Below are 24,873 nucleotides of genomic sequence, written 5' to 3'. Positions count from 1 at the left end.
ACCAACTTGTTATGGATGATTTTTCAGCTGCTGACTTCAAGTTGACATAAAAGTTAGAAATTGTGTTTTCTTAAAGTAAGAATACCAATATTTTTGAGTTTAACACATGCCAGTCAGGGAGTAGATACGGCCCAAAAAGATTATTTAAATACAGCTTATTTTACCCAAATATTTCGATTTAAACTTATGGTTGAGCTTTAAATTAATTCTGCCAAAATTCAGTGGTTTTGGTGGTTGAGATGTATACAGACAGTATCAATGACTTGAATGTACAACCCAAATAATTAAAAAAATTGGACAGTATAGAAAATGCAAATAAAATAGATGCAGTGTTTCTTACATTCACATCGACTCTTATTTCATCTTTTATGAACCAAAAATATTTCATGATTTGTCTGGTCAACTTCATTACAATTCTTAACATACACATACATGCATTTTTAAGCCTACAACACATTCCAAAAAGGTTGTAACAGGGCAATTTAGGGCTCGTAATAAGGTAAAAAAAAAAAAAAAAAAAAAAAACTCAATAATGACCTGATTTCAAATAGGTGATGTGAACAGCTGATTATAATCATTAATAGGCACAAATCATGTTCAGATGGAAGGAAGAAAAAAGGTTGTTGAAGTGGTTTACAGGCTTAAAAGAACAGTCTTAATAAATGATTGCTTCAGTTTATACTAACAGCATTTACTTTTACTTCTACTTTCAATACTTAAGTACATTTAATATCAAATTACTTTTAATACTCAAGTACATTAAACATCAGATACTTTTACACTTTTACTCAAGTAATATTCTAAAAGGTGACTTTTACTTCTATCAAAGTACAAAGCGGATTCCAAAAAAGTTGGGACACTAAACAAATTGTGAATAAAAACTGAATGCAATGATGAGGAGATGGCAAATGTCAATATTTTATTCGTAATAGAACATAGATGACAGATCAAAAGTTTAATCTGAGTAAATGTAACATTTTAAAGGAAAAATATGTTGATTCAAAATTTCAGTGTCAACAAATCCCAAAACAGTTGGGACAAGTAGCAATAAGTGGCTGGAAAAAGGAAATTGAGCATATAACGAACAGCTGGAAGACCAATTAACACTAATTAGGTCAATTGACAACATGATTGGGTATAAAAAGAGCTTCTCAGAGTGTCAGTGTCTCTCAGAAGCCAAGATGGTAAGAGGATCACCAATTCCACCATTGTTGCGCAAAAAGATAGTGCAGCAATACCAGAATGGTGTTACCCAGCGTAAAATAGCAAAGACTTTTAAGTTATCATCATCAACCGTGCATAACATCATCAAAAGATTCAGAGAATGTGGAACAATCGCTGTGCGTAAGGGTCAAGGCCGTAAAACTCTACTGGATGCTCGTGATCTCCGGGCCCTTAAACGTCACTGCACCTCAAACAGGAATGCCACTGTCAAGGAAATAACAGAATGGGCTCAGGAATACTTCCAGAAAGCATTGTCAGTGAACACAATCCACCGTGCCATCCGCCGTTGCCAGCTGAAACTCTACAGTGCAAAGAGGAAGCCATTTCTAAGCAAGCTCCACAAGCTCAGACGTTTGCACTGGGCCAGGGGTTATTTAAAATGGAGTGTGGCAAAATGGAAGACTGTTCTGTGGTCAGATGAGTCACGATTTGAAGTTCTTTATGGAACACTGGGACGCCATGTCATCCGGACCAGAGAGGACAAGGATAACCCAAGTTGTTATCAACGCTCCGTTCAGAAGCCTGCATCACTGATGGTATGGGGTTGCATGAGTGCTTGTGGCATGGGCAGCTTGCATGTCTGGAAAGGCACCATTAATGCAGAGAACTACAGTATGTTCAGGTTCTAGAACAACATATGCTCCCATCTAGACGTCATCTCTTTCAGGGAAGACCCTGCATTTTTCAACAAGATAATGCCAGACCACATTCTGCAGCAATCACAACATCATGGCTACGTAGGAGAAGGATCCGGGTACTGAAATGGCCAGCCTGCAGTCCAGATCTTTCACCTATAGAGAACATTTGGCGCATCATAAAGAGGAAGGTGCGACAAAGAAGGCCCAAGACGATTGAACAGTTAGAGGCCTGTATTAGACATGAATGGGAGAGCATTCCTATTTCTAAACTTGAGAAACTGGTCTCCTCTGTCCCCAGACGTCTGTTGAGTGTTGTAAGAAGAAGGGGGGATGCCACACAGTGGTAAAAATGGCCTTGTCCCAACTTTTTTGGGATTTGTTGATGCCATGAAATTTTGAAACAACATATTTTTCCCTTAAAATGATACATTCTCTCAGTTTAAACTTTTGATCTGTGATTTGTGTTCTATTCTGAATAAAATATTAGATGTTGGCACCTCAACATCATTGCATTCAGTTTTTATTCACAATTTGTTTAGTGTCCCAACTTTTTTGGAATCCGGTTTGTAAATTTCTGGTAAGATACTTGTACTTTTACTCAAGTATGGCCTTCAGGTACTTTATACACCACTGTTGATACTGAGCCTAGGTTATTATCTTGAACTATTATCTTCGGCTTGTTCTTTCTAAGTGGGCTATACATCTAACTACTTAAATGAACCTTAATTCAAAAGTGTGAAAAATGCATAAAATGAGCTTGCGTTTGTGTAGCTACCAACTCATAATTCTCCCTATTTTTTCTTATCTGACACCACTGGAGGTTGATATGAGTGTAAAAGTGCTACTTTATAGCAAAGCCCCGGTGGTTTGTGTGAAATTGGTCTGAGTGTGATCAGATAAAGCTGATATGATGACATATGGAATTTCAGTCTGCCACAGCTTTTCGTGCACAGTTCTGTTTTTGATTTTGATCAGTAGACATGTCATGTGGGGAAGAATCTGCTGTCAATCTTCAGGTTAGAACAGAAATGAGTGGTAGATACTGATTCATTTTAGAATATTCATAAACATGGTGCACTGTACGGAGTGATTTATGCATACAGTAAAAGAACCCTGACTTCTTGAAACTGCAATTTCATCCATCATAAAAAACATAATAGACATTCTGCTTTGGCACTCCAGATTGTGTGCAGATGCATCCTATTTGAGTGGCATGGTGGTGCTGTGTGTAGCGCTGTTGCCTCACAGCAAGAAGAGCCTGGGCTTGATTCCCCCAGCTCTTTCTGTGTCCGTGTGGGTTTCCTCCAGGTGCCCCGGTTTCCTCCCACAATTCCAAAGACATGCAGTGGTCAAAAAAATAAAAAAATTCAGTAGTCCAAAGAATTGTGGATCTCTGTGATCAGCTTGTGGCAAGGCATAGAACCGGACCGGGATAAATCAGTCATTGTCGCCAAAGGGAGCCATTAGAAATTGCCCTGAGTGTGTGTCCTGTGATGGACTGGCAACCTGTCAGGGGAGTTTCCTGCCTTTCACCCAACAAATCAGACCCACTGTGACTGTAGCCAAGAAAAAAACAGACAGTGAATGAATCAATGAATCCTGTTTGCTTTAATTATCACTGAGATGTGTCTTGAACTGATCTGACATCAACCTGTTGCAGTATACACCGATCAAGCGTGACATTATGACCACGTTGTTCCCCCATTTTGCTGCCCCATATGCAACAAACTGCGATGCACTGTGTATTCTGACACCGTTGTATCAGAACCAGCATTAACTTCTTCAGCAATTTGAGCTACAGTAGCTCGTCTTTTGGATCGGACCACACAGGCCAGCCTTCGCTCCCCATGTGCATCAGTGAGCCTTGGCCGCCCATGACCCTGTCGCCGGTTTACCACTGTTCCTTCTGATAGATACTGACCACTGCAGACCAGGAACACCCCACAAGAGCTGCTGTTTTAGAGCTGCTCTGACCCAGTTGTCTAGCCATTACAATTCGGCCCTTGTCAAACTCGCTTAAATCCTTATACTTGTCCATTTTTCCTGCTTCTAACACATCAGCTTTGAGGATAAAATGTTCACTTGCTGCCAAATATATCCCACCCACTAACAGGTGCCGTGATGGAGATAATCAGTGTTATTCACTTCACCTGAAGTCATAATGTTATGCCTGGTCGGTGTAAATTGTTTTGATTTAGTTTAAAATGTACAAAATAGCACAAACTAAGGTCTATAGGGGCCCACCATGCAGTGTCAGGACAAAACCATGCCAAAAGGTCCAAAGAATTGTCAATGGATCTTGTGGTCAGATTGTAGCAAGGCATAGAACCTGACCAGGATAAAGCAGTCATTGTCACTTAAATTGTGCTGTGATGACATGGTATTTGTATATTTTTTTCTGTCATACTCCCTTATAGAGTAAACCTGGCCCTGGCCTACACTGAGCTAACCGAGGAGCTCAGTAGACTCCAGGCACTGAGTGCCAAGCAGACCGAGATCCTGAGGAAGGTCTCACAGGAACCGACCAGTCCAGGTACAATACATTCAACATTATTTTTCATATAATTTAAAATGTCAGAATTGATGTACATTGTCTCACTGGGTTGCCAAATCATGTGGTATGTTTTTCCATCAGCAGTGCACTTAATTAGAATTCCAAACAGAAAGACACCTTGCGTGCAGTACAACCAAAAAATGCCGTTTGCCTTTCAATAATGGAAACTAGTTCAAAAGCAGAAGCAGATACAGATAAAAAAAAAATGCTAGGTAGTAGTGATGATTCCTGTACATTACTGATTGCTATCTGTTCTTTGCAGGAAGCCTCACATATGCCATCAACAGACTGAGTTTCAATTGTTACTTTTTAGTTAGAGCTAAATGAATTTTCTTGATTACACCTTATTCATGTAGGAGAGACTGACGGTTCATTTACATAATTCAGTCAAAACTGAAAAGTATAAAGGTCATGATTAGAATCAAGGAAATAAACGGTGAGGGGCTAGATCACCTAGACTTTATTTGGAACAGAATGATGAGCATTAAAAGAGGAAACACGAAGAAAAAAAGGAAGTAATTAAACACATCAGCGTATCTTTAGACAGCCGTGTGTTTTAAAATGAATCATGCTAAAGACAGATCATGCTTTTGGCTAATGTAGTGTTTTTTCTGTTGTTGTTGTGCACCTGAAGTAGTGATTTTAAACTGAAAGTAATTGTCACAGAGTAAAATATAGTTAAACTGACCACCCTGTTAAAGATAATTGTGTGTTTGTGTGTGTGAATCTTTGTGTGTGTGAAACTCCACTATTGCACCATACATACTATATCATATCGTAGTATATTATACTGTATTATATTATGCTATACTATATTTTGCTATCATATTTTACTATATTGTACTATACTATATTATACTAGACCAGGGGTCAGCAACTTATGGCACACGTGCCAAAGCTGGCACATGAAGCACGTTTGCCTGGCAAGCTGATTGGTAAGAGTAAAAAAAAAAAATTATTTCATGCTCAGGGCTGCGCCTCATTAGTTGGATCCGTCCTTACACCCTCTATGCCATATGCGCACTCCCAACACCTTGATTAACCTTAACAGGCATAAATTACTCCACCTTAATCGCCTCCGCCTATCGACTATGGCCAGTTAAGGTGGGGTAATTTATGCTAGTTAAGCTTAATCAAGGTGTCGGGAGTGAGTCAGCTTTCAATTTTGTGCAAACTTAGTATAGCATGGCTGCTAAATGCACAAAAGTGGATGTTTGTTCAATTCAACAAGACTGGACAGATTTGACAAAGCACCAAAGCTCATTTAAGGATGATGCTGACAAAATGGAAGCAATTTCAAGGTACAAGAAACAGACGTGTGTTCTTCAAAATTTAAGCCATGGTAAAAGTTCACCTCATATACACCACAGATGGAAAATCTTTGCAGAGAAAGTCAGGGACAAGGATCACACTGACATGTAAGATTAATTAACTGATTAATTGGTTTATGTCACATACATAACAATAGTTTGTTTTATATGACTGATGTATTCCATGGCACACTTAGTACTTCATCTTAAATTTTTTTTTTTTATCGGCACAGAGTACAAAAAAGGTTGCCGACCCCTGTACTAGACTATATTAAACTTTTTATATTATACTACATATTAAACTAGACTATATTATACTATATGTTATTATGCTATATCATACTATACTGTTTCTCTTCCACTTTAGCCAGTACTACAATCAGACAGTAGGTGTAAATGTGGCAGATAAACATTTGGTCCTCCCTTCTTCAGACATGGCCAATTGTGTCAACAGACCGCCCCACTAGCGTAATAGGTTCAACTATTGAGTGTTTTAGTGTGTTATTTTAATCACATCACTGTTGTAGAGTATATGTAATTTTTATAATTTTAGTTATGTCTGGAAAAAAATGTGATATACCCCAAAGCAAATTTTTTGTTTGTGCCACAGAATATATAGAAGTACACTAAAATGTATGTCAAAATAGGGCCCTTATCTATCTGTTATTTCAGCCCTTTCAGCTATAGCAATTTAGCATGCTGGTAAATTCTGGTAGAAGCTAATTAGCATAGTTTGCACTGGTTTTGGGCAAAGTAATAGAATTTTAGTTTTGAGGTCTTATTCAATAAACTATAATGAATTTTAGCATAGCATCACTAGTAAATCTATGACATCTTTATATCCTCTAACTATAATTTTACTCTTATGATGTGATGACATTTGACACCCGCATTTGCTTATGGAGACACTATGGGTATAAACTGGTAAATATTGGTATATATTAGTATATATAGAAGCAGTATGACATAAAACTGAGTAAATGATGCAATATGTTACATCACATCAATAATTGTTGTATTTCTGTCCTATTTCTATGTTTAGTTCAACGGCATTCTCCTGTGCCTCATCAGAGGCACTCACCTGTTCCCCAACGGCACTCCCCCATCCACCAACGCCATTCCCCCATTCAACAACGCCATTCCCCTATCCAACAAATCCATTCCCCTATCCAGCAGCGACGTTCCCCTGTGCTTCAGCGTCTCTCCCCGGACATGCACCGTCGCTCACCCCTGGCCGAAGTCACCAATGGCCCAGCGTCATACACCTGCAGACCTGCCACCCAGCACCTGAGGGCCAGCTTCCAAGGCCGCCGCAGCTACTCAGAGGTTGCCGACCCTTCTGCCTATCAGCGCCCACCACGCTTTACCCTCGACCCCGTATCCACCCTGCCAAAGCCCAGGCCCTATGTTGACAGCTACCACAAACAGCATCAACAACAACAACAGCAGCAGCAGCACACCCATATCCTGACCCAAAGACAAAGCTCGCAGTCTGGAATTCAGGCAATGGGAGGAGAGGTTAATATGACGGAATCCCCCAGACACTCCAGAGATCTCTCTTTTCAGCATGCAGAGTTATCGCATTTGCATTACGAGTCTCAGCGTAGTCCATCACCACTACATACCCCTTCCCAGGCTCCCCATTCTTCAGACGAAGAAGAAGAGTGGACCTGTCCTCACCCAATTAGTCCCCCGCGAACACTGGGCACTTCTGGTCCTGCCTCAAGCATGAGAGGCCCTGCTTCTTGTTCTGCCTTTCCTATCCCAGCACGCACCAACACCTTAAGCTGCCACTCACCTGGTTACCTGCATGCGGAACACGCCCAGTCCTGGCCTTCTATTAATGTAAGTAGGTAGTCTGGTTGTAAGTAGACTATCAGTTAAACCTTCTAATCATGTACATTGTCAGTCTCTAATTACTTTTAGATCAATAAAATGAAACCACAATATGACCATAATCAAATATCATTTAAATTAATCACCATTCTTATCATAGCAGTAACATTGATGTTGTAATGGAAATATTGTGTATGATGTGTGGACATAAATGACATGAGGTATTACATACAGTGGTTATTGCAACACAGATCAGCTCCCACATGCACAGTGTGCACGGATCAGACTCTAGCTTTGAATCAGTGGTTTATTTTTTACCACAAGTTGGTGTGGGTTGGTGGACTGCTTTAACCCAGCAATAGCATTAAATTGTTCGGCAATGTCAACAGGCAATGTTGCTGAACCTGATACATTTATGTCAGTTGATCACCATCTAACCTGCCACTACCATTAATGTATCGTTGCAGTGCTGAGAAGGGTCCACAAACCAAATCATACTTAATTAATGATAAGACTATGTGGCTGACAAAATTACAAATACATAAACGGACCTGGCATAACATTATGACAGGTGAAGTGAATAACACTGATTATCTCTTTATCACGGCACGGTTAGTGGGTGGGATATATTAGGCAGCAAGTGAACATTTTATCCTCAAAGCTGATGCTTTTTTTGTTTTTATTAGGATTTTAACGTCATGTTTTACACTCTTTGGTTACATTCATGACAGACACACGGTAGTTACTCGTTACACAAGGTTCATCACTTTTCAATGTTATATCGAACACAGTCATGGACAATTTTGTATCTCCAATTCACCTCACTTGCATGTCTTTGGACTGTGGGAGGAAACCGGAGCACCCGGAGTAAACCTACGCAGGCACGGGGAGAACATGCAAACCACACAGAAAGGACCCGGACCGCCCCACCTGGGGATCGAACCCAGGACCTTCTTGATGTGAGGCGACAGTGCTACCCACTTAGCCACCGTGCCACCCTCAAAGCTGATATGTTAGAAGCAGGAAAAATGACAATTTGACAAGGGCCAAATTGTGATGGCTAGACGACTGGGTCAGAGCATCTCCAAAACTGCAGCTCTTGTGGGGTGTTCCCGGTCTGCAGTGGTCAGTATCTATTAAAAGTGGTCCAAGGAAAGATCATAGGCGGCCATGTCTAGCATCTGTGGGATGTGCTGGACATACAAGTCTGATCCATGGAGGCCCCCACCTCACAACTTACAGGAGTTAAAGACTCTGCTTCAGGGGTCTAGTGGAGTCCATGCCTCCAAAATGTTATTGTATTGATGGGTTACCAATTTAAAGGGTTGAATAGTGATTGTTGACTATGTGATGTTTAAAATGCAAGGCCATAATCATAAATATTGGGAGGCACATGCCCCCCCCCCCCCCCCAATATTCAGATACACTCAAATGCCCCCCCCCCTTAATATAGTGATGTAAAAATTATAAATAAACATATTTCTTTCTCTAGCTTTGCATAATGTTACAAACCATCAGTGTTATCAGTTGTTGAATTGCAGGGGCGGCTCATTCCTTAGGGCGATCGGGCGATGCACCACCAAAGGGCGAAAGGGAAGAAATTTTTCTATCATAGCTGTGACTGTTCTGGAGTCTGTCTTGCCCCTGAATATCGTAGTCCAATCAGCATCAAGTTGTGTTCCGTACAGTACCGGCCCTTTTGGGGCGATTTCAGTCTGACTAAAAATCGCCCTGGATTGCTCTCATAGACTCATGTTAAGGCACTTTTTTCGAACTGCAGGCACTGCAATACAATCTTAATGGGTTCCGGGAGGACTAGCACTTACGTTACACACACTGGTGTCGCGATCTCGTCACCATGACTACCATTACCTCAGTTCGGAGCAACTCCATCGTGTCACTAAGGGAAAGGCCATTCAATCAGGATAAATTAGCAACTTAAGAATTAGGGCCACCCAGACCAAATTTAAACATCAAGTATCTACAAAGGGGGGAAAATCATATAAGTTAGAAGTAAATTACAAGTAAGTAATGTAATTTTTAAATTGTGAATTGTGATTGCACTTATTGTATCTCCCCAATTGTTTAATTATACTTCTTTATTCATTGCACATCAGCCCCGATGCCTATCTTTATTCTGGATCTGCTGCACCTAAAATAAAATGCTATCTGATGAATTGTTAATTGTGAATGAAATTGTTAGGGTGAAGGCTTTACTTAATTTTAAGATTAATGGTAAAACTGGTCTTGTTATTTGTGAGGGTAAAATGACAGATGACTTAAGATGTTAATTATTTAAGCTTTAACAATTGCCCCCTGCCCTAAGAGATTTGGCAAAAATGGTTAAATTGGCAAAAATGTTTAGAATGGCAAAACCCTCCAACTCCAGATTTGCCCCCCACAATATTCAATTAATAGCTGCATCCTTGCAATGTTTTATTAATTGATTGAAACCCCTTATTACTTACTGTTAAAGCCAGTTATTTGCAGTCATATACTGATATTTGGGTTCTTTGTTTTGTCTGCAGCTCTGGATTGAAACAGAGGAGGAGACTGATGTAAGGAGCTGCCCGCTGTGCCAACTGATCTTCCCTGACGGTTACCCTGACGATGCTCTGATCAAGCACATTGACTCTCACTTGGAGAACAGCAAGATCTGACACCACAATCACAGTCACACTTCACCTTACTGTCCTTTAAACCCATATTAACAATCATTAACAGCTTCTGCAGGTTTAGAGTGATTGCTGTAGAAAAAGGGTGGGGCGGGCCAGCTGAGGTCAGATCCTTATAAATTGAAGACCATAGAAGGAAATATAACACTGCACAGTGTGAGGTTATATTTATAATACCACTGGGAAATAAATATTTTTTTATAAAATGAGGTCAGATATGTCTAAAAATAGACTTATTATGACTAACTCTTTGGTAGGGACAATATAACTGTCATCCGTAAGCGTGGCATTCGTTTGGTTCCAGATGAACCAGATGATAAACACATTAGGTGAGGGGCTGTGCATTAGCAGCCCACAGATCTGACCCCTGAGTACATTGTTACTGGCCCTTTTGTTTTTACCAACAATATTTGCATTAATGACTATTCAAGCAGATGCATCTGTCCTGCCCTTTTGTCCAGCATGCTTGATTAGCTATCCTAGCTACTCTGTCTGCTTTGTGTCACTAATTTAACAAGCAGGAAAAGTTGATACTAAAAAGACATTTTAATAAATAGAAGACAGTAAGCAAGTATGATTCCTGTACGTTTACAGTGCAATTAGTTAGTGAAACAGATTTTCCCTGGGCTCTGATGCACAATGGGTGTGTTCGAAAACCTAGTGAGCTGCCTTGCTGTCTTACTGCCTACATAGGCAGCTGCCTAAGTAGAGAGGATTCTAATAAGTCATTGACTTATAAGGCAGGTTATTCGAACCCGCTACTCAGACAGCGATTCCATCAGTTTTCGCTAACTAATACCTAGTTTACATTACATGACTGGAGCAACTCGGCAGCAAAAGGGGGACCAACAGCTCGGGAGCAACTCGCGTTCGAAACTCGGCTATCAAATGCTACGTGTGAACTACTCAACAAGTCGATCCGAGCGGCTCACCGAGCCCTCAGCGAGTTATATATCTAGCCTGTCAAATATCTGGATCTGAGTTGCCCGACTGGCAATGAGTGCTATGTCGAACAGCCAATGAGAACGCAAGATACAGGGTGAGAGGAAACTAAATTTTAAGATACCTTATTAGTGAGGATATTAAGGCATCTAGGATTTCGAACAGCCTACTTCTCGGGAGCGCGCGTAGGATGATGTAAAATGCTGGCTCTGTAGAGAGCACACTAGGTTTCAAAACACATCCATATTCAGAAGCTATCCTTGAATCTGTGGTTCCTCATCGAGTATCTGGCCCCCTGATACTTAGCCCTGCTGTCTGTGATAGTTTTTCACTGTGCATACCAACGTGTTTGTTTTAAACTATACCTCCCATGATGCTTTATTTTTTATCCCATGGCATGGCCATACAGGCATATCATTTAAGGAAAAGGAGAGTGATTGAAATTCAGGACTGTCTGAATTTAGTGATGACGGTGTCCTGCAGGGCGGGACATCACAGCCATTGCCAATAAAGTACCTGTTTATTAGTGGGTCTGAATTTCAGCACTTTAAACCAATTCAATTCATCAAGTTTAGTTTTCCGAATTCAACCCCTACTGAAGCAAGAAAGAATATACAGATTTTACTTATTTTTAACACGATCAAATATCACACTTGATAGATTGGTAGAGAGGCCTTAACATAATTATTCATAAATGTATGTAAAGAAAAACATAAAAAATCTATATGTATAATCAAAATTGCTTCTATAATTTGTCTTCCTGTGTACAAAATCATTTTATATTAATGTGTAAACTATATATACACCGATCAGCCATAACATTAAAACACTGTCCATTTTATCAGCTCCACTTACCATATAGGAGCACTTTGTAGTTCTACAATTACTGACTGTTGTCCATCTGTTTCTCTGCATGCTGTTGGCCTCCTTTTATGGTGTTCCTCAATGGTCAGGACTCTCCCAGGACCACCACAGAGCAGGTATTATTTAGGTGGTGGATGATTCTCAGCACTGCAGTGACAATGACATGGTGGTGGTGTGTTAGTGTGTGTTGTGAGTGGATCAGACACAGCAGCGCTGCTGGAGTGCTGGAGTTTTTAAATACTGTGTCCACTCACTGTCCACTCCATTAGACACTCCTACCTAGTTGGTCCACCTTGTAGATGTAAAGTCAGAGACGATCGCTCATCTATTGCTGCTATTTGAGTTGGTCATCTTTGAGATCTTCATCAGTGGTCACAGGATGCTGCCCACGGGCGCTGTTGGCTGGATATATTTTTGGTTGGTGGACTATTCTCGGTTCGGCAGGGACAGTGATGTGTTTAAAAACTCCATCAGCACTGCTGTGTCTTATCCTTGTCCTCATACCAGCACAACACACATTTGCACACCACCACCATGTCATTGTAATTACAGTGCTGATAATGACCCACCACACAAATAATACCTACTCTGTGGGGGTCCTAACCATTGAAGAACAGGGTGAAAGCAGGCAGAGAAATAGATGGACTACAGTCAGTAAATGTGAAACTACAAAGTGCTCCTATATGGTAAGTGGAGCTGATAAAATGGACAGTGAGTGTAGAAACAAGAAGGCGGTTTTGATGTTATGGTTGATTGTGTGGTTTCTTTACCTGTGTTAAGGCTAATGTGACCTTACTGTTGTGTTTCTAAATAATTGTAATATAAATCCTAATAAAATAGTTACAAAGCAGCAGCCCTTCCTATACAAAACTCAGCCTATAGGAAATATTTTCTTATACTGGTTCCAGTATCTAATACATAAGAATTGAAAAAAACATTATGGATTCATAAGCACTGATTTAAACAATCCAGCTTTAACACAGATATTACAGAACTTTTGACTTGAGCTTTTAAAGATGATTTTTTTCTGACCAAACCACAAAACTGTTTTATTACAGATGCTTTATTGTCTGCTCTGTAAATGTACCTTATCTGTATTTCAAATTATTTAAGTGTATTGTAATAACATGTAAAATTGATGTATATAGATAGGTCTTTTGGAAGCTCAAAGGAGAGATGTTGTTTTACTGACTCAGGATGTAATTGTTGGATTTTGCTAATTGCTAATCACACGCATTGCTTTAATTCTACCCTGGAGGCCACGGCAGAAAATACAGTGCAACATGCTTATTAGCTACTTTTCCGGCTACACCTTTCTGTGTGCGTCCTGTACTGTATCGTGAATTCTCTTCTCAGTTTTTAATTACCTGTGTGCATAGTCAGGATGCTAAATATCCCAGTGACCAAATTACCGAGCTACAGTGTATCACAAAAGTGAGTACACCCCTGACATTTCTGCAAATATTTCATTATATCTTTTCATGGCACAACACTATAGACATGAAACTTGGATATAACTTAGAGTAGTCAGTGTACAGCTTGTATAGCAGTGTAGATTTACTGTCTTCTGAAAATAACTCAACACACAGCCATTAATGTCTAAATAGCTGGCAACATAAGTGAGTACACCCCACAGTGAACATGTCCAAATTTTGCCCAAATGTGTCGTTGTCCCTCTCTGGTGTCATGTGTCAAGGTCCCAGGTGTAAATGGGGAGCAGGGCTGTTAAATTTGGTGTTTTGGGTACAATTCTCTCATACTGGCCACTGGATATTCAACATGGCACCTCATGGCAAAGAACTCTCTGAGGATGGGAGAAATAGAATTGTTGCTCTCCACAAAGATGGCCTGGGCTATAAGAAGATTGCTAACACCCTGAAACTGAGCTACAGCATGGTGGCCAAGGTCATACAGCGGTTTTCCAGGACAGGTTCCACTCGGAACAGGCTTCGCCAGGGTGGACCAAAGAAGTTGAGTCCACGTGTTCGGCGTCATATCCAGAGGTTGGCTTTAAAAAATAGACACATGAGTGCTGCCAGCATTGCTGCAGAGGTTGAAAACGTGGGAGGTCAGCCTGTCAGTGCTCAGACCATACGCCGCACACTGCATCAACTCGGTCTGCATGGTCGTCATCCCAGAAGGAAGCTGACGCACAAGAAAGCCCGCAAACAGTTTGCTGAAGACAAGCAGTCCAAGAACATGGATTACTGGAATGCCCTGTGGTCTGACGAGACCAAGATAAACTTGTTTGGCTCAGATGGTGTCCAGCATGTGTGGCGGCGCCCTGGTGAGAAGTACCAAGACAACTGTATCTTGCCTACAGTCAAGCATGGTGGTGGTAGCATCATGGTCTTGGGCTGCATGAGTGTTGCTGGCACTGGGGAGCTGCAGTTCATTGAGGGAAACATGAATTCCAACATGTACTGTGACATTCTGAAACAGAGCATGATCCCCTCCCTTCGAAAACTGTTTTCCAACAGGATAACGACCCCAAACACAACCTCCAAGATGACAACTGCCTTGCTGAGGAAGCTGAAGGTAAAGGTGATGGACTAAACCCAATTGAGCACCTGTGGCGCATCCTCAAGTGGAAGGTGGAGGAGTTCAAGGTGTCTAACATCCACCAGCTCCGTGATGTCATCATGGAGGAGTGGAAGAGGATTCCAGTAGCAACCTGTGCAGCTCTGGTGAATTCCATGCCCAGGAGGGTTAAGGCAGTGCTGGATAATAATGGTGGTCACACAAAATATTGACACTTTGGGCACAATTTGGACATGTTCACTGTGGGGTGTACTCACTTATGTTGCCAGTCATTTAGACATTAATGGCTGTGTGTTGAGTTATTTTCAGAAGACAGTAAATCTACACTGCTATACAAGTTGTACACTGACTACTCTAAGTTATATCCAAGTTTTATTTCTATTTCTAGTTGTCCCATGAAAAGATATAATAAAATATTTGCAGAAATGTGAGGGGTGTACTCACTTTTGTGATACACTGTATAAGTGAGAAAAGTAGAACAGAACGATCACATCTGTAAACCCCAGAAGGATTAATTATGTACCCAGACATAGCCACATTTACACACTGGTTCCTAAAAAGCTAGAGGAGAGTTCCCAGTATGTGAAATAAAGTCTCAGATCATTAAAGAATACTGAAGGTTATAGCAAACGCTACACATTTTATATCACTTTATGAGGAAGCCAAAGAATATACACTGATCAGCTATAACATTAAAACCACCTCCTTGTTTCTACACACATTGTCCAGTTTATCTGCTTCACTTACCATATAGATGCACTTTGTAGTTCTACAATTACTAACTGTAGTCCATCTGTTACTCTGCATGCTTTGTTAGCCCCCTTTCATGCTGTTCTTGTGTTCAATGGTCAGGACCCCCACAGGACCACTACAGAGCAGGTATTATTTGGGTGGTGGGTCATTCTCAGCACTGAAGTGATGCTGATATGGTGGTGGTGTGTTAGTGTGTGTTGTGCTGGTATGAGTGGATAACACACAGCAGCGCTGATGGAGTTTTTAAACACCTCACTGTCCCTGCTGGACTGAGAATAGTCCACCAACCAAAAATATAACAAGCCAACGGCGCCCCGTAGGCAGCGTCCTGTGACCACTGATGAAGATCTCAAAGATGACCAACTCAAACAGCAGCAATAGATGAGAGATCGTCTCTAACTTTACATCTACAAGGTGGACCAACCAGTTAGGAGTGTCTAATAGAGTGGACAGTGAGTGAACACGGTATTTAAAAACTCCAGCAGCGCTGCTGTGTCTGATCCACTCATACCAGCACAACACACACTAACACACCACCACCATGTCCGTGTCACTGCAGGGCTGAGAATGATCCAACACCCAAATAATACCTGCTCTGTGGTGTTCCTGACCATTGAATAACAGGGTGAAAGAAGGTTTTAAAGGTGTGTAGAGAAACAGATGGACTACAGTCAATAATTGTAGAACTACAAATTGCTTCTATATGGTAAGTGGAGCTGATAAAATGGACAGCGAGTGTAGAAACAAGGAGGTGGTTTTAATGTTATGGCTGATCAGTGTAGATATACAGTCCACTCAACCAAAGACACAAAGTTAAAAAGATCAGTTATGCAACTGTAAGAAGAGGTTTGAATTGTCTGCATTTCTGCATTAATTATTCATAAATGTGGTCTGATCATGAATCAGAAGAATAGACTTAACACATTCTGCCTAAACTAATAACACATCCAGTTATACTTGTCATGTTATAATTGAATACGTTGTCAAATCAGGCACTCGAGTGGTGCAGCGGCCTATTACGGTCTACTGCAATCTAGGTTTGAATGTCAGAAAGCCAGGTGTCTACACCGATATTTGCACCATCCTTTTGTTATTGTACCTAGATGTTTACACCAAGACAGCAGAGTAGAGCTTTCTACTATGCTTATAATCACTTTCTTATAACCAACCCCCCCCCCCCTTTTCTCCATCTTTTAGCGCATCCAATTTCTGCCCGTCAATCATCCTCTCACTAATGCTGGTCCCTGCTCCTGATTGGGAAGGACGAGGCTGCTCCACACCCCCTCTGACACGTGCACAGCAATCGAACATCTTATCACCTACATTTGACGAGTGCAGTGCAGTACAGCGGCTGTGTACTGAGAGCCACACCCTCTACCGCACTCCTTTCCCATCTCAGTGCAGGCGCCACCAACCAGCCAGCAGAGGTCGTAATCGCATTAGTCTGACAGAGTCCCCATCTGGCTTAATCCCGCCCCTATCTGAACAACAGGCCAATCATTGTTCATGTGGCCACTCAGCCTCAGCTGGCAGGCAGAGCAGAGATTCGACACGATGTATTCGAGATCCCAGCTCTGCTGAACGTGTGTTTTTACCGCTGCGCCACCTAAGCGACCATAATCCACTTTCTTAAAATCACTGTGTTTTACAATTGCTTTCTCCACCTTGTTTTACATTTAGAAATAAGGCTTTAGTGTTGGTGTGCATTAGCAGTTCTACAAACAAAGGGTGCATTTCTGCTGAAAACTTCACTATTCATCTTTTGCACTTTTCTATTAGCCGCCTTTTTTCCTTTCCTAATATCCTTGGATTCCTTATAGCATTTTTTTGTTGTGCTCCTAGTGTTATCTTTGCAGAGCAGCCACTTCTAAGGGGAGAGACTAATACAACTAAATCAGTTAATAAACAACAAACAATATTTCCAGCCAATTTGTATTACTGTAGAATAAGGAACTCTGTGGTGTTTAGGCTTTTTTAACCTTATGCATAAGTAGAAACAATATATGACAATTAATTAAAAATTTTGGATTAAGGCATTGCAGGGTACCTCTGCAAGCAACACCCTCAATCCCATTTCAGTAACTGTAACGCCTGACAGTTTATTTATTTATTTATTATTAGGATTTTAACATCATGCTTTACACACTTTGGTTTAATGTCAAACACAGACATGGACAATTTTGTATCTCCAATTCACCTCACTTGCATGTCTTTGGACTGTGGGAAACCGGAGCTCCCGGAGAAAACCCATGCATACACCGGGGAAACATGCAAACTCCACACAGAAAGGTCCCAGACCGTCCCACCTGGGGATCGAACCCAGGACCTTCTTGCCGTGAGGCAACAGTGCTACCCACTGAGCCATGTAGAACTTTGCGCTGATGGCGTTCATCTGTTGGCATGAATGGAGAATGTGTTTAATTGAAGTTCTTGATCTACAGAATGGTCAAGTGGGGGCCTGGTCTCCTTTTAGCAAGTATGTATGGGTCAATTTGGTGTGTCCTATGCGGCATCCTGCGTATATATACATTGTTCCCATCGTTTTTTGGGTACTGAGTTTTATCCGTTTTTATGGTAGGGTGGATCTGGTAAAGTTTGTTGGTGGTATGAGTTTCCTATTCTTTTTGCCAGGCTGCTGTAGTGAATGCTTTCATAATTGGTTTAAGATCGGATGGTGGGTAGGAGCATTGTTGGATTGTGGATGTTATCGTTACTTTGCTGTCAAGTGGGCTTGTTCATTCCCTTTAAGGCCACAGTGTCCTGGATTCCAGCAGAACTTTATGTCATGGCCACAGCTTTTTGTGCTTCTAGTGTCATCTTTGCAGAGTACCCACTCCTAGGGGATTAACAACATAAATAAACTTCCTTTATTTCCAAAGAATTTGTCAACATATTACGAACAATGAAAATTTATGGTTTAATGCATGGCTTACATTAATAAATAATTTCTTTGGAACAGGGCAGGGAACCTCTGCAAGCAACACTCTCAATCCCATCTCAGTAATCGTAACACCTGACAGTTGGAGAAATGTTCTGGCCTGGATGTTATTGTTTGGTTAACTTTTAGCTATTAGTTAAGGCAGAGTGTGTTTCTCTATTATGACTGTGAGTACTATAATCACTGTTATGGTGATGATTTATCTGCATGAGTAATGAATGTAGAAATAAGATAACTCAAGAGTTCAGAAATGTGTCCTTGCTTTTGTGTAGCTTGATTGTATATTGTAAACAATGACTATTGTCCCTATATGTAAAAGCTAAAGTGCACTGCCTGACATATGCTTCCAAATCTACACTCTGGACTAAGCATGCACAGTCTCGACTACCTAATCACACTCAACCCATGTACATTTAAATCTCCCCCCAAACCTGCAGTGTAGAAACAAAGCAACATGTAAGCCACTGATCACAAAGAGTTTGCTCAGGAGTTATTTAAAGAGCTATTTATAATATTTCTTACCCTTAAACCTTCTCTGCATCTACTCTACCCCTGTAGGTTGGTGTGTAACTACTTTGTAATATTCTTAAATAACTCAGTGAATTAGACTTTCTGACTTTCTGACCGTTTAAATAATAATTTACAGGGATAAGGTGATCACTCGCCAAATTAGTGAGAGCAGAGCGAAGCAGAGCAGAGGGAACACTACTGTGGAATAATTATAGAAATATTTTGTGATAGCAATGAGAGACCTCAGAAATGTATTTAAAAAAATCTACAAAATGTTGTGTGTTCTGTTTCTGTAAATACTATGGTAAATAAAGTAAACCTGCACTCATTTTGCATTTCTCTTTTTAATTGATGTATGGATTAATTGATATAAGTATAAGGTTATATACAGTCATGTGAAAAAGTTAGGACACCCCATGAGAACCTTGGTCTTTTTGAACATATTTAAACATTTGAAAAAAAAAAAAAAAACTTTTAAACTGTAAAACGTAATGAACAAAAATGGAAATTTATTGTGAGGAAAAAGTTAAGACGCCCTATGTCCTAATAGCTGGTATTTTCCCCATTGGCTGAAATAACCTCAATTAGACATTTCCTATAACCATCTACCAGTCTCTGACATCGACTAGGAGAAAGTTTTTCCCACTCCTCCATGCACAATTTCTTCAGCTGTGTGAGGTTTGAGGGGTTTCTTGCATGCACAGCCTGTTTCAAATCACCCCACAGCATCTCAATATGATTATTCCTTCATTTCTTTCATTGGAGCCATTCCTTGGTGGATTTACTGGAATGTTTAGAGTCGTTGTCATGTTGCATGGTCCACCTCCGCTTCAGCTTCAGTTTTTGGACAAATGGTCTTACATTTGCCTCAAGCACCCTCTGATACAGTGAAGAATTCATTGTGGATTCTATAATGGAGAACTTGCCAGGCCCTGCTGCTGAACAGCAGTCCCAAACCATGACATTTCCACCTCCATGCTTCACAGTTGGTATGAGGTTCTTGTGCTCAAATTCTGTGTTTGGTTTGCACCAAACATGTCTTCTGTTACTGTGCCCAAATAATTCAACTTTGGATTAATATGCCCAAAGCACATTGTTCCAGAAGTCCTGGTCTTTGTCTAGGTGTTCTCTGGTGAACTTTAGTCTTGCCTTGACTGTGGCAAGAGCTACCTGTAGGTCCCGTGATGACATTGTAGGATTATTGGAGACTTCTTTACACATCTTGGGTCTGCTCTTGGGCTGAACTTGCTAGGACGGCCTGACCTGGCCATGTTGGCAGTTGTTTTAAATGTTCTCCACTTGTAAATGATTTTCCGGACAGTGAAATGGCTGATTTTTAATTGTTTTGAGATCTTTTTAAATCCCTTCCCAGACTCATATGCATCTATAACCTTCTTTCTGAAGGCCTCAGAGAGCTCTTTATATCTCACCATGGTGATACCACTCACTTCAACAATCAAGAGCAAACCAAACTAATGTCTGAGGTTTAAATAAAACTCCAATGTCCTTTAACGATGGTCTAATCATTGCAGCTGATGTGGTGCACCTGATTCTAATTTTAGACATTTTAAGTAGTAATTAATGTGGGGGTGTCCTAACTTTTTCCTCACAATCAATGTCCATTGTTGTTCATTCCATTTTACAACTTGTGTTTAAAAGTAATTTTTAACATTTCTTTTGTTTAATGATATGTGCTCCATCTCTCAATACTGTTCAAATGAAGCTCATATGTTTAAATATGTTCAAAAACACAAAGGTTTTCATCGGGTGTCCTAACTTTTTTACATGACTGTGTGTGTGTATATATATATATATATATACAGTATATATATACAGTATATATATATACAGTATATATATATGGTTTGGGAACTGAGGACTTTATTATTCTTCACTATTATTCTAGATTCTATAGTACATTTATTAACATATTATTATAATATATTTCATTGATTTATTACTTTCTGCTTTTACTTACTCTATAGTAAGCCAAATGGCTTATTAATTGCTACTCATCTATTACCAACGCTTTATGTTTTGCTTATTTTAGTTGTTTCTTGTTTTCTGTCTCACACACACACACACACACACACACACACACAGGGTTATATGTGCTATACAGGATGACCCGCCCATCCGCTGTACAAAAACCACATACGTCTTTAGATGAGCAGCACATAAACTGGGTTCTCTTTCTCGCTTTTTTCCTCTTCCTTGCTATTTTGCTTTGTCTTATTCGGACATACACACACTAGAGATACTTACATACTGATGTACACACCCAAAACTCAGCAGTCAAAGATCAAAACAACAGTCCAAAAATAAAAGCATTCACTTTCAAAGTAAAAAGGAAATTAAATCTCCTCTGTTCTCCACCCATGACTGCACAAATAACAAAACATAACCAGAAGTATAACTGATAGTTGTCGCATATTTGCTGATCTTGTCTAACATTGAAACACAAGTGCAAATAATAAAAAGCATGTTTTCTGAGTTAAAATAATCACTGCAATCATACAACGATTCTATTTCCATTCACAAAGCCAGACATCTAATCTATCAATTTAAAAATAAATCATTTTACTTTGAACATTTATCAGTAGGTCTATCTGCAAAAAACTTTGCCTTTGTTAGCCATCCAAGTGGTCCAAATCTAAATGCAGCCTTTAGTTTTATTGCTTAAACAGTTGTTTGACACTGCACAAAGAACCACAAAGACCTAGCAAATAGTTGCCTCTTTCTTTGAAGGTCAAAGCTCTATTTTTTGACAAGATTTCAGGTTTTTCACAAACAAAAATACTTTTTAGAGCTTTAAAACATAAATAAGAACATCCCAGCTTCTTCTTACAATCTCACATGGGCACAAGGGAGAGAGCATGTTGGACAAAAGCTCAACAGGTGCTCCTACTTACTAATTAAGTCTTTTATTCATCCCTTAATCTTCTTGCCATGTTACATAAAAACAGATCTCGTGGGATACCCCTAGGTTTTGGTTTATAAAAGCACAAAAATCTAGGTTTAAGGACACTTGGAGCTTTGCAAGACCAAGCACATTCAACAAAAATAAAAAGTAAATACATTGCATAAATCTGACATTTTAGACATCGTATAAGCCAAACCACTACCCTAAAGGCAAAATAAAAGCTGTTACTGCACACATTTTGATGCAATTTTGATTAGCAAGAACATTTCAGCTGTCTGTGTGATGGACTGACAGCCTGTGTGGCGTGTTTCCTGTCTTTTGCCCAACAAATCAGACCCATCACAACCCTGACCAGGATAAAGCAGTGGTAAAACTTCTATAATACAATAAATAGAAGCACCATTCCTCCCAATTTAGTGTAGTCAATTTGTCTTCAGCTGCTGTGGGATCCCCGATTACAGTCGAGGAGGGTATATTGCTGCTCACACCTCCACCGACCCACGCACAGCCCTTTGCGGAACCCTTTTTCACCCATGCACTCTGCACAGGCGCCTTTCTATTTGCTAATCAGGGTCCTTACACAGCGTTTGAAGACCACACCCACATAGTCCAGTCACCCCACCCTAGCAGAAACGTGTCTGCTGAAGGCACTGCCAATTATGGAGTTCAGAATCTCGACACTTGTGTGCTAGCGGAATATCCCTCTGTGCCACCTGGGCGCCCTCATGTTCAAAGTTAAAGAAACACTGGCTAGTCTACCTGGACGTGGCAGAAAGAGGAAGTTATCACCCACTGCAATCAGATTCCTGAGAAAGCAGGTGGTTAAAAATCTTAGAGTGACTGCAAAAGACCTGAGTGCCTGTCACAGTTGCCTGATTTAAACCCTATGGAAAATCTTTGTTGTATATAAAAAGGTGTATTAGTGAATTGGTTGCAATTGCCAATGAGGAATGGGCTAAGTTTCCACAGGTACACCGCCAGAAGTTGCTGCAGGTCATAATAGCAAAACTGGGCTCTACTAAGTACTAAAGATGTTTGTCATAAAGGGGTTGTGATGATGTAAGTACTTCTTACACATCACCAAGTCTGGCTGTATGGATTATGAGGGGGCTAGACTAATTTATTATTGTAAATAGTGTAAATAAATAAATAAGTACTTACCTGTTTTGATGGAGAGGGTCTGGGGGTCGGTGCTGGTCCAAGACTTTGATGGGTATAAGGTACCTGGAGAGAGAAAAGAATAGAATGAATGTGTACACTGAATGATATGGCCATATGTACAGTGTATCACAAAAGTACACCCCTCACATTTCTGCAAATATTTTATTATATCTTTTCATGGGACAACACTATAGAAATAAAACTTGGATATAACTTAGAGTAGTCAGTGTACAACTTGTATAGCAGTGTAGATTTACTGTCTTCTGAACATAACTCAACACACAGCCATTAATGTCTAAATGGCTGGCAACATAAGTGAGTACACCCCACAGTGAACATGTCCACATTGTGCCCAAAGTGTCAATATTTTGTGTGACCACCATTATTATCCAGCACTGCCTTAACCCTCCTGGGCATGGAATTCACCAGAGCTGCACAGGTTGCTACTGGAATCCTCTTCCACTCCTCCATGATGACATCACGGAGCTGGTGGATGTTAGACACCTTGAACTCCTCCACCTTCCACTTGAGGATGCGCCACAGGTGCTCAATTGGGTTTAGTCCATCACCTTTACCTTCAGCTTCCTCAGCAAGGCAGTTGTCATCTTGGAGGTTGTGTTTGGGGTCGTTATCCTGTTGGAAAACTGCCATGAGGCCCAGTTTTCGAAGGGAGGGGATCATGCTCTGTTTCAGAATGTCACAGTACATGTTGGAATTCATGTTTCCCTCAATGAACTGCAGCTCCCCAGTGCCAGCAACACTCATGCAGCCCAAGACCATGATGCTACCACCACCATGCTTTGACTGTAGGCAAGATACAGTTGTCTTGGTACTTCTCACCAGGGCGCCGCCACACATGCTGGACACCATCTGAGCCAAACAAGTTTATCTTGGTCTCGTCAGACCACATGGCATTCCAGTAATCCATGTTCTTGGACTGCTTGTCTTCAGCAAACTGTTTGCTGGCTTTCTTGTGCGTCAGCTTCCTTCTGGGATGACGACCATGCAGACCGAGTTGATGCAGTGTGCGGCGTATGGTCTGAGCACTGACAGGCTGACCTCCCACGTCTTCAACCTCTGCAGCAATGCTGGCAGCACTCATGTGTCTATTTTTTAAAGCCAACCTCTGGATATGACGCCGAACACGTGGACTCAACTTCTTTGGTCGACCCTGGCGAAGCCTGTTCCGAGTGGAACCTGTCCTGGAAAACCGCTGTATGACCTTGGCCACCATGCTGTAGCTCAGTTTCAGGGTGTTAGCAATCTTCTTATAGCCCAGGCCATCTTTGTGGAGAGCAACAATTCTATTTCTCACATCCTCAGAGAGTTCTTTGCCATGAGGTGCCATGTTGAATATCCAGTGGCCAGTATGAGAGAATTGTACCCAAAACACCAAATTTAACAGCCCTGCTCCCCATTTACACCTGGGACCTTGACACATGACACCAGGGAGGGACAACGACACATTTGGGCACAATTTGGACATGTTCACTGTGGGGTGTACTCACTTATGTTGCCAGCTATTTAGACATTAATGGCTGTGTGTTGAGTTATTTTCAGAAGACAGTAAATCTACACTGCTATACAAGCTGTACACTGACTACTCTAAGTTATATCCAAGTTTCATGTCTATAGTGTTGTCCCATGAAAAGATATAATGAAATATTTGCAGAAATGTGAGGGGTGTACTCACTTTTGTGATACACTGTATGTGTTGTGTTGTTTGTGTTTAAATGTTCCCTCTAATTTCTCCTGTTTTAGGATTGGCCACCAGGTCCAATAGGGCAGTAAAAATTTCTTGTGTGTGTAAATAAAACAAAAGTACTGAAGCTTCTGTCCTCCTTGCTAGCCTCCCACACTTGGCCCAACCTACCCCACTTCCTTTACAGGGGTTGAATAATTTTGAGACTGCAGTAGTCATTAAAAGTGGCGTTTTCTGCTGAATTCTGAGAAACTTTTTTTACATTAGTTGTGCTGAGCATGAAGGTTAAATAATTCTGATTG

General features: G+C 40.7%; 1 protein-coding gene across 1 annotated transcript in view; it reads left to right on the top strand.

Annotated features, from left to right (window-relative positions):
• The window catches only part of tbkbp1 (TBK1 binding protein 1), a 108,370-nt gene extending 97,956 nt beyond the window's left edge, over positions 1-10,414 (top strand). The window contains exons 8-10 of the mRNA XM_063003763.1: positions 4,280-4,395; positions 6,769-7,571; positions 10,091-10,414. Of these exons, the coding sequence (XP_062859833.1) occupies positions 4,280-4,395; positions 6,769-7,571; positions 10,091-10,222 (1,051 nt within the window). The 3' untranslated portion in view covers positions 10,223-10,414. The remainder of the gene's footprint in view (positions 1-4,279; positions 4,396-6,768; positions 7,572-10,090) is intronic.
• The last annotated feature ends 14,459 nt before the right edge of the window (positions 10,415-24,873 follow it).

This window comes from Trichomycterus rosablanca, chromosome 10, assembly GCF_030014385.1.
Source record: "Trichomycterus rosablanca isolate fTriRos1 chromosome 10, fTriRos1.hap1, whole genome shotgun sequence".
NCBI lineage: Eukaryota > Metazoa > Chordata > Actinopteri > Siluriformes > Trichomycteridae > Trichomycterus > Trichomycterus rosablanca.
Note: the sequence above shows the minus strand (reverse complement) of the source record. Positions and strands in the feature narration are given on the sequence as shown.